Genomic DNA, 13,797 nt, shown 5'->3' on the forward strand with positions numbered 1-13,797 from the left:
TTTGCCCATTTTCTTTTACCATGGCTAGAAGAAGAGATCTCTCTTTCTCCACTTCCCTTATGGAAAAATCACATGATTTCACGTGAATTTCCCACATGTTTTTGGAACACTTCACATGAGGATTTTCACGTGATCACATAACTTTCATATGTGGAGTCACATTTTCGAGACTTCACAGGTGATGCCCTGCAAGCAAAAATTAGTTGTTATGATACAGTTGAAGTCAGAAGTTTACATACACTTAGGTTGGAGTCATTAAAACTAGTTTTTCAACCACTATAGTTTTGGCAAGTTGACTAGGACATCTACTTTGTGCATGACACAAGTCATTTTTCCAACAATTGTTTACAGACAGGTTATTTCACTTAAAATGTACTGTATCACAATTCCAGTGGGTCAGAAGTTTACATACACTAAGGTGACTATGCCTTTAAACACTTTGGAAAATTCCAGAAAATGATGTCATGGCTTTAGAAGCATCTGATTGACATAATTTGAGTCAATTGGAGGTGGACCTGTGGATGTATTTCAAGGCCATCCTTCAAACTCAGTGCCTCTTTGCTTGACATCATTGGAAAATCAAAATAAATCAGCCAAGACCTCAGAAAAAAATTGAAGACCTCCACAAGTCTGGTTCATTCTTGGGAGCAATTTCCAAATGCCTGAAGGTACCACGTTCATCTGTACAAAACAATAGTATGCAAGTATAAACACCATGGGACCACTCATCCATCATACCGTTCTGTCTCCTAGAGATGAACATACTTTGGTGCGAAAAGTGCAAATCAATCCCAGAACAACAGCAAAGGACCTTGTGAAGATGCTGGAGGAAACAGGTACAAAAGTATCTATATCCAGAGTAAAATCTCGATTTAACATGAAAGGCCGCTCAGCAAGGAAGAAGCCACTGCTCCAAAACCGTCATAAAAAAGCCAGACTACGGTTTGCAACTGCACATGGGGTCAAAGATCATGCTTTTTGGAGAAATGCCCTCTGGTCTGATGAAACAAAAATATAACTGTTTGGCCATAATGACCATCGTTATGTTTGGAGGACAAAGGGGGAGGCTTCCAAGCCGAAGAACACCATCCCAACCGTGAAGCACTGGGGTGGCAGAATCATGTTGTTGGGGTGCTTTGCTGCAGGAGGGACTGGTGCATTTCACAAAATAGATGGCATCAATAGGCAAGGAAAATGATGTGGATTTATTGAAGCAACATCTCAAGACATCAGTCAGGAAGTTGAAGCATGGTCGCAAATGGGTCTTTCAAATGGACAATGACCCCAAGCATACTTCCAAAGTTGTGGCAAAATGGCTTATGGACAACAAAGTCAAGGTGTTGGAATGGCCATCACAAAGTCCTGACCTCAATCCCATAGAAAATGTGTGGGCAGAACTGAAAAGCATGTGCGAGCAAGGAGGCCTACAAACCTGACTCAGTTACACCAGCTCTGTCAGGAGGAATGGGCCAAAATTCCCCCCAACTTATTGTGGGAAGCTTGTGGAAGGCTACCTGAAACATTTGACCCAAGTTAATCCATTTAAAGGCAATGCTACCAAATACTAATTTGGTGTATGTAAACTTCTGACCCACTGGGAATGTGATGAAAGAAATAAAAGCTGAAATAAGTCATTCCCTACAATTTTTCTGACATTTCACATTCTTAAAATAAGTGGTGATACTAACTGACCTAAGACAGGGAATTTTTACTTGGATTAAATGTCAGGAATTGTGAAAAACTGAGTTTAAATGTATTTGGCTATGGTGTATGTAAACTTCCGATTTCAACTGTACGTACACATCGCATTTATTTTCTACTTATATTTGACTCACTTTAACATTGTGTATGCATATTTATTATTCAACACATTCTCACCTGGGATTTGAACCTCTTGGTTTATTTCATTTCGATATTCTTGCTTTGCCACCATGTCTGTGTTAGTAACTGATTTCCCCTCCATTTCTACACTTTGGACTTCAAAGTAAATCTCAGTTTTGTTAAAAAAATATACTTAAGAAAACACTATTATACTGTATTCATCAGTATGATTCAGGAGTAACATCAAAACAAAATAATATGCCCCACAAACATTAGACACCTACAATATTTCACATTTGAAGTGTTCCAAAACATGTTTTCACGTGTGAAATGTCAAATGTGAAGTGTTCCAAAACATGTTTTCACATGTGAAATGTCAAATGTGAAGTGTTCCAAAAACACGTTGTCATGTGATTTTCCACATGAAAAATCCTCACTTTCAATTACGCTTAGATGCTCTTATTGCACAAGCTTTTACAAACGTTTCCTGTATTTTTTTAATGGTTAGTTACCAGCTTCAGAGTTGCAGTGAAAATGGTGGAAACTCCTTTCATGAATGTATTTCTACAGCTGAACTGTATTTTTTTCTCAATAAATATACAACAACAAATTGTATTCAGGAAGTAGTACACACAAATTCAAATTCTAATATTTTCAATACCGGAACATTTGGTTGACTTTCTCAACTGACTGGAACTTAAATGGATTTGACCTCCTCATTGGTTAGCACACTTGGGACACAACCACACCTTATATTTTAAATGACAGTCTCATAAATAACAGCAAACTGAATTTGCTGCTTTGCGACCAGGTCTGTGGCCATGAAAGAAATTAGTCAGAGATTTATAAGCAAGAATGCATTTCTGCACATTACTAAAAGTTACCCGGAATCAAGTCAATAATTGTGCGATTATCTGACAACACCAACTAAAAAGGAGCAGTGCTCAGGGACACTTAACATTAAGGCTTAGATTCAATCAGATCAAGCATAAACAGGCAATAGCCAACACTCATATAGCTGGAGTTTAATGTGACATTGTACCTGCTACACCAGAAAACAACACAAAATCTTTATTTTATTTTTTATTTCCATTCACAAAATAGATGGAATGTGCATGTCAACCATTCTTGAGCTTGGACGCTGCCATTGGACATGACGCAACATGAGCAGTATAGCAGCTTGCATTGACTTCAGAGGAAGCGTTCTCTCAATGGCTGATGGCAGATGGCAATGCCGGATGACCGATGGCTGTAGTGTAGCAGGGACATTAGAGCTGTCGTATCGGTGAGCGACTAATCGTTTGGTAATTGTCATTGTCATGAATCCACATCGTCCTACTCGCGTTAGAGGATTTCTATCAGCCTTATTGAGGTGTAGATTACATATCACAATCCAATGTTTCAACTTGTTAACAAGGCTGGATGGGATTTCACTTCATGCTGCTCCATAAAGCCAAAGGCAATTTTCACTTCAGGTAAATAAATAAAAAATACAATTGTGTTTGTCACATGCTTAGTCTACACCTGTTTATTTACTAACAGTGAAATACAATGCAGAGGAAAAAATATTGACAAAATTACAACACAAGGAATAAATACACAGTGAGTAACGTTAACTTGGCTATACACATTGGGCACCAGTACCGAGTCGATGTGCAGAAGTACGAGGTAATTGAGGTCGGTATGTACATATAGGTAAGGGTAAAGTGACTAGAGTGGTGGTTTATGTCTTTGTTATCAAATGAAGAGAGAGAACTTATCACACAAGTCAGAGTTATGCTTAAACTAAATCTTTATTCACTTATTAATACATGATGTGAGTGCTCTGCAATAAAGATGGCTGTTCGACAAACCACACTTAGATGATTCATTGAGAGCCCTGAGACAAAGAATACAAACACCTTTTATAGCATAGATACACCCCTTTAGTCTATATGACAAACAACAGATGTGTGGAATGGATCACAAGGTTAGGATTTGATATATGAGAAATGAGTATCCCCCAGCCAGATAGCATTTGCTATGAAGACTGTTCTTATAGTTAGGCCCCTAAGACACGGCCTTGCCTGTCCCTGGTACTTCACAGTACAGAAACACCAACTCATTCTATGGCATAAATCAATTGTCAACTCCAGATACCCTTATCTCAAGTAAAACCCATGTCCTTGACGAGCTCACTGAGGGAGTGAGCCTTTAATTTAAGATACACTATCCTAGGATAGGTGCAACACAAAATATGACATACAATGATTCCAGACACTATCCCACACATCCTGTCTCAGACCTTATCTCCCCCAAGGCCGAAGGAGGTAGTGACTGGCACACAGACATTGTGGAGACAAGTAATTGGTTCCCCACATGGTTTGTAATAGGTAAAGATACATATCCACATATGATGACAATGTTCCCTCCTGTCCTCTTCTCTTTCTGATATTCTGCATAGCAACAGGGACATGTGATAGACAAGCCTGACCTCTCCCCTCTCTGGGCCCCAGGTGACTGAGGCCCATATGAGGGAGGAAGAGAAACTGCCAACACCAGAGGCCTGTCGCACCCTGACCATAAAGAGCCCTTGTTTCAGGGGGTAGGGGGTGACTAGGGGGTATTCTAGTTTAATATTTCTGTGTTCTAGTTTATATTTTCTATGTTGGTGTTTTGTATGATTCCCAATTCGAGGCAGCTGGTAATCATTGTCTCTAATTGGGGATCATATTTAAGTAGCTATTTTTCCCACCTGTGTTTGTGGGATATTGTTTAGTGTTTGTGCATGTGCACCACGTAGTCACATTTAGTTGTACGTTTAGTGATATATTTTGTTTTGTTTAAGTTTCTCTTTGAATGAAATATGTGGAACTCATCATCCGCTGTGCCTTGGTCCCGTTCTTACGACAGCCGTGACAAGTCGGAAGGGATACATGCTAATAACAACAGTTCAATAGTTCAATCCTATAAGCATATTATGTAGATAAGACATCTTAATTATCTATGTTACCGAGCTAATTCTGATTCTTCCACCACACTAGGCATCAGGATAGATAATAAACAGTTGCAGAAGGGTATGTGATGAGTCAAAAGAGTTCAATGCAGATAGTCTTGGGTATTTTGGGGGGGGCTGCAGGTAGACTAGTGGTTAGAGTGTTGGGCCAGTAACCGAAAGGTTGCTAGATCAAATTCCTGAGCTGACAAGGTAAACATCTGTAGTTCTGCCCCTGAACAATTCAGTTAACCCACTGTTCCTAGGCCGTCATTGTAAATAGGAATTTGTTCTCAGCTGACTTACATAGTTATTTGTTTAACTATTTAGTAGTAGCTTAGGGTTAGAAGCTGTTTATGGTCCTGTTGGGTCCAGACTTGGTGCATTGGTACCGCTGGTATAATGCCAGGAGAAGTGGATTTGACAGCTCAAATGCAATCACACCTCTGACACTGCCAAAACAACCGCCATGCGGATGTCCGCCAGCACAGGTCTGATAGTGTGCATGAATATTCTGAAGATTTGTACTTGCAACCTTATGGTCTGAGTGTATTAATGTTTCAGCAGTGCCACCAGATGGTTATTTGTTACCAAGAGCTGACAGGATCTCAACACACTTGTAAAAATAAGAGTAAAGTTACAGTGTTGTTCCCTGGAGTGCATCAAAGTCAAAAGTACCTTTTAGCGGTATACATAGGAACTCACATGGTTCTGGTTAGTACCTTTTTAGGGTACATGTGTGGTTAATTTAGTATAATGGTCATTTTTTTCTACCCAACATATGAAATATCAAGCTGCATTCTTAACCATGAGGGAGGTGGGAATTTGCCAGTTGTGAAGTCGTAAATACATGCTGGATGCATTAACGTGCTTTGAAACCATTGGGAAACGTCAACTGGCGACTGGCCAACAAGCTGTGTCAACCATAAACTAAAAGGGCAGCTGTCATGCTTGTCAAAAATGTATAGAGTTCAAAATCCACATTAATAGATTGCTTTTTAAAATAATGTTTTGTCGTTCCAGTTAACTGCCGAAAAAAAATAGTTATTGAGCTAATTTCATTAGTCGGTGATGTCATATGGGAGGAGTTGAAGCTCAGGGATGATAGATGTGTTTCCCACTAGAAATGACCATTTGGAGGGTTGTTCAAGCGGATTTTTTTCCAGTTGTAAATTCCCACTTCCACTTGGTAACAAACGTAGGCGTTCATTACTGCACTTTGAAATGTAGGTGGGGAAAATGTGCTGGTGGGGGCTTATTGGCATATTTTGTAGGATGGTCTAAAATATTTTGTATTTGTGCCGACTGTTAGTGGAAACACAGTTTAAGTGCTTTTAACATTATGTTGAACAAGGTTGAGCAAGGCTTTTGACATTGTTAGTTATGCAATCTTGGTCAGAATGTGTGACACTGTTAAAAGGTTAGCGTGCATTTTCCAGTTGAACCTGGTTCACGAGAAGTTAATGTTCCATTTTCAATAGTTTACTGTCAATTAGTTACAAGTGGGTTATTGTGAAATTCACACTTACTGTACCTAATGCATCACACTCATTGACCTGAAGGTCTGGTAAGAAAGTGAGTATTACAATTACATGGTGACTAGCTAAAAAATGAAATATATTTTGATGCTTTGGTGTCTAATACACAGATTTAAAAAACATTTAAAAAAAATATATATATAGCGATGCTCCCCGTCCAACCTGACAGAGCTTGAGAGGGGCTGCAGAGAAGAATGGGATAAACTCCCTAAATACAGGTGTGCCAAGCTGGTAGCATCATACCCAAGAAGACTCGAGGCTGTAATCACTGCCAAAGGTTCTTCAACAAAGTACTAAGTGAAGTTTCTGAATCCTAATGTAAATAAAGATATTTATGTTTAATACATTTACAACAACAACAAAAAATGTTTTCGCTTTGTCATCACGGTGTATTGTGTGTCGATTGATGTGGGGAAAATCATTACTTAATACATTTTAGAATAAGGCTGTAATGTATCAAAATGAGGATAAAGTCAAGGGGTCTGAATGCTTTCAGAATGCACTGTGTGTATATGTTTATATATATTTATATATGCACTGAGGATACAAATCATTTGGAACGCTTGCTCTTTCCATGACAGACTGACCAGGTGAAAGCTATGATCCCTTTTTATGTCACCTGTTAAATCCACTTCAATCAGTGTAGATGAAGGGGTGAAGTCAGGTCAAAGAAGGAGTTTTAAGCCTTGACAATTGAGGCATGGATTGTGTATGTGTGCTACTCAGAGGGTGAATGGGCAAGACACAATATTTAAGTGCCTTTGAACGGGGTTTGGTAGTAGGTGTCAGTCGCACTGGTTTGAGTGTGTCAAGAACTGCAACGCTGCTGGGTTTTTCACACTCAAAAATGTCCTGTGTGTATCAAGAATGGTCCACCCCCCCGAAGGACATTCAGCCAACGTAACACAACTGCGGGAAGCATTTGAGTGAACATGGGCCAGCATCCCTGTGGAACGCTTTCGACACCTTGTAGAGCAGTTGAGGCTGTTCTGAGGGCAACTGTTAGGAATGTGTTCCTAATGGTTTGTACAGTCAGTGTATATTAGGGCTGGAGAACTGAGTGTACAAGCTTAAAGTTTATGAACAGACAACATTAACTAAGTTATTGTGACTTTTACATGAACTTACTGACAATCAGTTTCCAGTAACTTCTGACAACAAGTTGCCATTAAGTTACTGGAATATGCACAATAACCTCTTCACACTTTAGCTCATGACTGACACATTCTCTTGTGAAGTTTACTGAAAGACAGTATCAAAGAAAATGTTCTCTACTTGCATTAGCATAACCAAACACTTAAACAGCTACAACACTTCCACTAACAGTTGTTCACATATATTTGACCACACCCCCCAAATATGCTAATGAGACCCACCAGTACATTGCCACCACCTATCAAAGTCCAGTGATGGTACCTTATTTTCAAAATATTGGGTAGCAACCAAGAGGTTCTGTGTTCAAATCCCATTTAAGCCCTAAGTTTGGTCACCACAGTAAACAATTATACAAGATTCTTATATAGCAGCATACTGTAATGTTATAGAAATAACACCTTCAAGTTGTTTTATATGTTTATTTATACTGTAACTTTAGCAGAGTGCAGAAATGTATTATTGCCAATCTGTTGTGAGGTTGAGTCCTATGTACAGCAGCATACTGTTCCTTTAACATTAACACCTGAATTAATCTATAAACATACAGTAACTACACTGATCAGAAATATAAACGCCACATGCAACAATTTCAACGATTTTACTGACTTATTGTTCATAAGGAAATCAGTCAACTGAAACAAATTCAAAAGGTCCTAATCTATGGATTTCACATGACTGTGAATAGAGATATGCATTATTAAGGGCAGGGTTTAGGTGACCAGTCAGTATCAGGTGTGACCACCGTTTGCCTCATACAACCCAACACATCTCCTTCACAGAGTTGTTCAGGCTGATTGTGGCCTGTGGAATGTTGTCCCACTCCTTTAATGGCTCCACGAAGTTGCGGGATATTGGTGGGAACTGAAACAAGCTGTCATACACGTTGATCCAGAGCATCCCAAACATGCTCAATGGGCGACATGTCTGGTGAGTATGCAGGCCATGGAAGAATTGGGACATTTTCAGCCTCCAGGAATTGGTTACAGATCCTTGCGACATGGGGCCATGCATTATCATGCTGAAACATATGGCTGTGGATGAATGGCACGACATTGGGCCTTAGGATCCTGTCAATGTCTCTCTGTGCATTCAAATTGCCATAGATAAAATGCAATTGTGTTTGTTGTCCGTAGCTTATGCCTGTCCATACTGTACCAAAACTCAACAGCCAATGTGGGTCACTCTGTTCACAAAGTTGACATTAACAAACCGCTCGCCCACATAACACCATCTACCTTGTACAGTACAGTTGAAACTGGGATTCATCCATGAAGAACACACTTCTCCAGCATGCCTGTGGCCATCGAAGGCGAGCATTTTCCAACTGAAGATGGTTACTCCGTCAAACTGCAGTCAAGTCAAGACCCTGGTGACGACGACGAGCTCGCAGATAAGCTTCCCTAAGACGGTTCTGACAGTTTGTGCAGAAATTCGTTGGTTGTGCAAACCCACAGTTTCATCAGCTGTCCGAGTGGCTGGTCTCAGACGATCTTGCAGGTGAAGAAGCCAGATGTGGTCCTGGGCTGGTGTGGTTATACGTGGTCTGCGGTTGTGTAAACCAACACTTTACATGTTGCGTTTAATATATTTGTTAAGTATACTTGTAGATGTACCATAGACATAAATATTCAGGGGACCATGACTCTTTAAATGTTATTAATGTAAATTATGTCTTTAAAAGGAAAATATTCCAAATTACATTTGACACCAGGGTTTTCTCATGTGCTCAAATGTTGTCACGCGTAGTTTCATGGTATCACATGTTGAAATTTTGTGTCCCCATCTTGTCATATTTATTGCACATTCATTTCACATAAAATCATATTCTGATACATATGTTTTCAGTCACGTGTAGTTTTGTAGTTATCACGTGTTGTTTCACATGTTGCTTAACACGTTTTCACATTAACTTCACTTTAAATCACACAAGATCACATGAGATCACACAAGATCACATGAGATCACACAAGATCACAAGATCACATCACAAGATCACATGTTTACATTTGAAATTCATGTGGTTTTTCCATAAGGGTTCAGTCTTCCTCCCACCTTTTGAAACTGATTTGCAGTTATTATACGTACCGTTCCTTGGCAGGAGTATGCAGTAGCTCAGGGGTATGTATTGATCGTAGTTTGTTAGACAGTTCGAGAGTCAGAGTTCATTATGAGTAGCATTAGTCCACGGTTTACATAGCAGTGATCAGTATAGTAATGATGGAGTCAGTGTACCAGGGTTGGGGTCAAATTGAAAGCAGTTCATTCAGGAATTGAAAAATGTTTTGGAAATAAATACTGTCTACTTTTAAGTTTATTGAGAAGTCATTAAAAAAAAATATCATTTTTTTCCATAATTTAGTTATTATTCCTGTTTACTTCCTGAATTGACTGCCTTCAATTCGAATTGACCCCAATCAGGTGTACTGACTGTCTGTGTTCTGTTTGTTTGTCTCACCTTCAGGGGGCGCTGGTTACGGCATGTGCAGACGACACGCTACACCTGTGGAACCTTCGCCAGAGACGCCCAGCCATCCTGCACTCGCTTAAATTCAACAGGGAGAGGTAAGTACTCTACGTGCGGTAACACACACACACACACACGACCTTGCATAAAGGCATGCATCTTTTCTGTTTGACATCTCGTGGCTCGATGAGATGGATTCTACTTCAAGGCCAGAGTATGCCCAAATATATTCGAGTTAGACAGAATAAATCTACATGTCCCAAGGTTCACCGTCAAAGTTCTCAAACTATACTCAGAGTTCAGCAAAAGCATTCACCACAATGCTGAATGTCACAAACATCAACATTTCTTCATCTTTCAAAACGCTCTGGGTGAGCATTCACACATTTTCTGCATGACCCTGTCTGGCCTGAATATGACAGATGTATTGTGTAGGTGTATGCTGTGCAGAATGTGGGAGCATGGTGGAGTTTGTGCTGTCTGGCTGAAAGGGTTCATTCATCCTCCCTTAAGCCTTCCAGGCAATAGAGGTGGATGGGGCATAGGGAAGAATCAGTCATAGATACTGTAGTGAATGGCGGAAGTGAGTAACACCCTAGCAGGGATTAAAACCTGGTTCGTCTCACCCCAATATTACCCTAGCCATAACAGGCGTATGAAGGAGTAATTCAGGACAAATATTGGTGTGAAAGACTATATTCTGTTCTGAAATCTGATATTTTGTAGTTTTGTCAAATGTGTAAAGTTTTATGGCCTCTCCATCTATTTTTCTTTCTCTTTCAACAGTAAATTGTATGCAGACACCGATAAAATATTGGAGCAAAGTTTGAAAACATCCTAAATGATCAAAACAGCCGATACTACAGTGTTATTAACTGACCAATCTCACGACTCTCTTGTCCAGTGGGGCAATCTTCGGGTGCTAGGAAACAGAAAAAAGCTCATTCAAACACTTTGTACATGTTGTTTGAGTGCTTGAAGAAGAGAGAGGGAAAGAGATGCTTTGGAAGGATCTGTTTTTGTGTGTTGTGAAGGTCTTCCTGCGTGAATATTTGAAAAAGAGAGAAACAGAGAGATCCTTTGGGAAGATATTTTGAAGGTCTTTCCCATTTTGACTCATGAATATTTATTTTTCTGTGACAATGAAAAATATCCTAACCTTTGAAGCCCCATCTAAGAAGAAGGTATGAATGATAGAGTTGTAAAGCCTTCATTATATGAGTATTCTGCATGTGTTCCCTTACAACAACAAAAAACACACTCACAGCAGGATTTGAGTCCCTGGCGGCGTAGTGTGTTACTGATGGTAGGCTTTGTTACTTTGGTCCCAGCTCTCTGCAGGTCATTCACTAGGTCCCCCCGTGTGATTCTGGGATTTTTGCTCACCGTTCTTGTGATCATTTTGACCCCACGGGGTGAGATCTTGCGTGGAGCCCTAGATCGAGGGAGATTATCAGTGATCTTGTATGTCTTCCATTTCCTAATAATTGCTCCCACAGTTGATTTCTTCAAACCAAGCTGCTTACCTATTGCAGATTCAGTCTTACCAGCCTGGTGCAGGTCTACAATTTTGATTCTGGTGTCCTTTAACAGCTCTTTGGTCTTGGCCATAGTGGAGTTTGGAGCGTGACTGTTTGAGGTTGTGGACAGGTGTCTTTTATACTGATAACAAGTTCAAACAGGTGCCATTAATACAGGTAACGAGTGGAGGACAGAGGAGCCTCTTAAAAAAGAAGTTACAGGTCTGTGAGAGACAGAAATCTTGCTTATTTGTAGGTGACCAAATACTTATTTCCCACCATAATTTGCAAATAAATTGATAAAAAATCCTACAATGTGATTTTCTGGATTTTTTTCTTCTAATTTTGTCTGTCATAGTTGAAGTGTACCTATGATGAAAACTACAGGCCTCTCTCATCTTTTTGAGTGGGAGAACTTGCACAATTGGTGGCTGACTAAATACTTTTTTACCCCACTGTATGTTGGTCAGTGACCGTTGGAAGAAGTACAGTGTAAAGAACAGTGAAGTTAATGCTCTGTCTCCTTATTTATCTTTTTTTTGTAAATATAGAGCTATTTTAGGCATTGAACACATAACTACTCTTCTACGTTAGAATGAGATTGGGTGTCTGGAAAGAACTGCGCTGTTAGAGTTAATCAGTTATTAACTCAAGTTAGATTTTTGGAATTTTAGTTAACAATTTTTTTCATTGCATTGTCTGAAAACGTTCAGAATAGACTGAAACAAAATTGAAAATACATCACCTATACAGTTAAAAACAACAATGTGATGTCAAGACAAGTTGATCAATTTACCTGATTTTGCTCAGCGGTACTTCAGAGAAAATCTAAACTACAATATTCTTGTAATTATTTTTGTGTAAAAAAAACTTCGATTTCAGCTCAGTTTGAGCAAATTCTGAATTTACGATTAATCGTGATCCAACGACATGGTGACATTTTGTGTTGATTTCACGTTGAAATCACATTAGTTGGCAACTCAACCAAATGTAAATCAAAACTAGACGTTGAACTGACGTCTGTGCCCAGTGGGTAGCTACTTATATTCCTTCAAGGTTACCCTCGGTATGAAAGCAGATAACAAGATAAGAGGTATGTCATTCAACCCATCTCCCTTACCGAGAATAGTGGATGTCAGTTTTCAATTAACAGGTCAAGGGAACTGCCACATTGAAGGTGGTATAAAAGCTCCATTTACACACAAGGTTCATTGTTGATAACGCACAATGTTCACAGGAGTTATGGCTGTCTTTGAACAGCAGTAAGTTCTATCTGAAAGTGAAGTACATTTCAGGAAGGCAGGGACTTGAATTGAGTCACAACCAGCCGCTCACCACCGCCACATCTCAACACACAGGACCAATAAACCTTGAGAAGCAACAGACAACACTTCTAGATTCCACTGAAAATCCACCAGAAATCCCTCTGCAATGTTAATCTAGGTAACAGTATCTTTAAATCATAAAGCTACTTTGTGCACACTCTTTAAAATGCCAACGGTTTAGCGGTACGAGTGTGATGGCCTCCTTAATGGCCACTAAAATGCTACATTTAATCCCTTTTAGGCCGTGACAGAGAAACTTCCTATGAGTCATGGTGTGTCTCAAGGGTCCAATGTTGAACATTTAGACCAAGAGTCAGACCCGAGAGGCTCCTGAACACTTCAACACCCATAATCCACCTGGTCTGTACTGGGTGGCCATTTTTCTCTCAAAACTACCAGTAAACTCCAAACACTACAGTCCCCAGAAAGGTTGTGCAAAAATGCTGGCTTTGTCGTAGCCATTTTGCGTCCAACCCAATAGCTCAGATATGGTCTTACTTAGTGGCATTCTAGCTGAATGTTTTTGTGTAGTGTTTGTCAGCCCTGTCCGAGGGTCCCTTTGTGTGTGAGTGATGTTTAACACTCACTGATACCCCATGTGTAGGATTAAAGGGATGGAAAACCCTCCGGCAGACAACTCTTTCCTTCTCTGTATTTCTGTCTCCCTCCATTCCCATATCACAGAGAGCCAGACAGGCCTAAACCTTTGCCTAGTTAATTGCCATTAAAGTCGTTTAAACCTGAGGAATTGAATTACCTTTCCTGGTGATAACTGCAGTCCGTGTGACGTGGGGGAATTGCAGAGCAGGGGGGAAGGAAGGTGTTTTTAATAGATTTCCACTAGCCACCCAGGTGGGAAGTGCATGGGTTGCAGAATTGAAAATGTCCGGGCATGATCATTCCCTCATATAGTACATTTTCTGTGATGGCACTGATTATTTCTGGTATGACGCCAGTGTGTGTTTTGGCCAGGGAATTTTCACATCATACAGATGCCCTT

The 13,797-nt window shown here is 39.9% G+C and overlaps 1 protein-coding gene across 15 annotated transcripts in view; it reads left to right on the top strand.

Annotated features, from left to right (window-relative positions):
• Positions 1–13,797, top strand: part of stxbp5l (syntaxin binding protein 5L) — a 252,547-nt gene that overhangs the window by 124,657 nt on the left and 114,093 nt on the right. For all 15 annotated transcript variants that reach the window (XM_046361714.1, XM_046361749.1, XM_046361732.1 and 12 more), the window contains exon 4: positions 9,950–10,050. In XM_046361714.1, coding sequence (XP_046217670.1) covers positions 9,950–10,050 — 101 coding nt within the window. The remainder of the gene's footprint in view (positions 1–9,949; positions 10,051–13,797) is intronic.

Source organism: Oncorhynchus gorbuscha, linkage group LG01 (assembly GCF_021184085.1).
Source record: "Oncorhynchus gorbuscha isolate QuinsamMale2020 ecotype Even-year linkage group LG01, OgorEven_v1.0, whole genome shotgun sequence".
Lineage (NCBI taxonomy): Eukaryota > Metazoa > Chordata > Actinopteri > Salmoniformes > Salmonidae > Oncorhynchus > Oncorhynchus gorbuscha.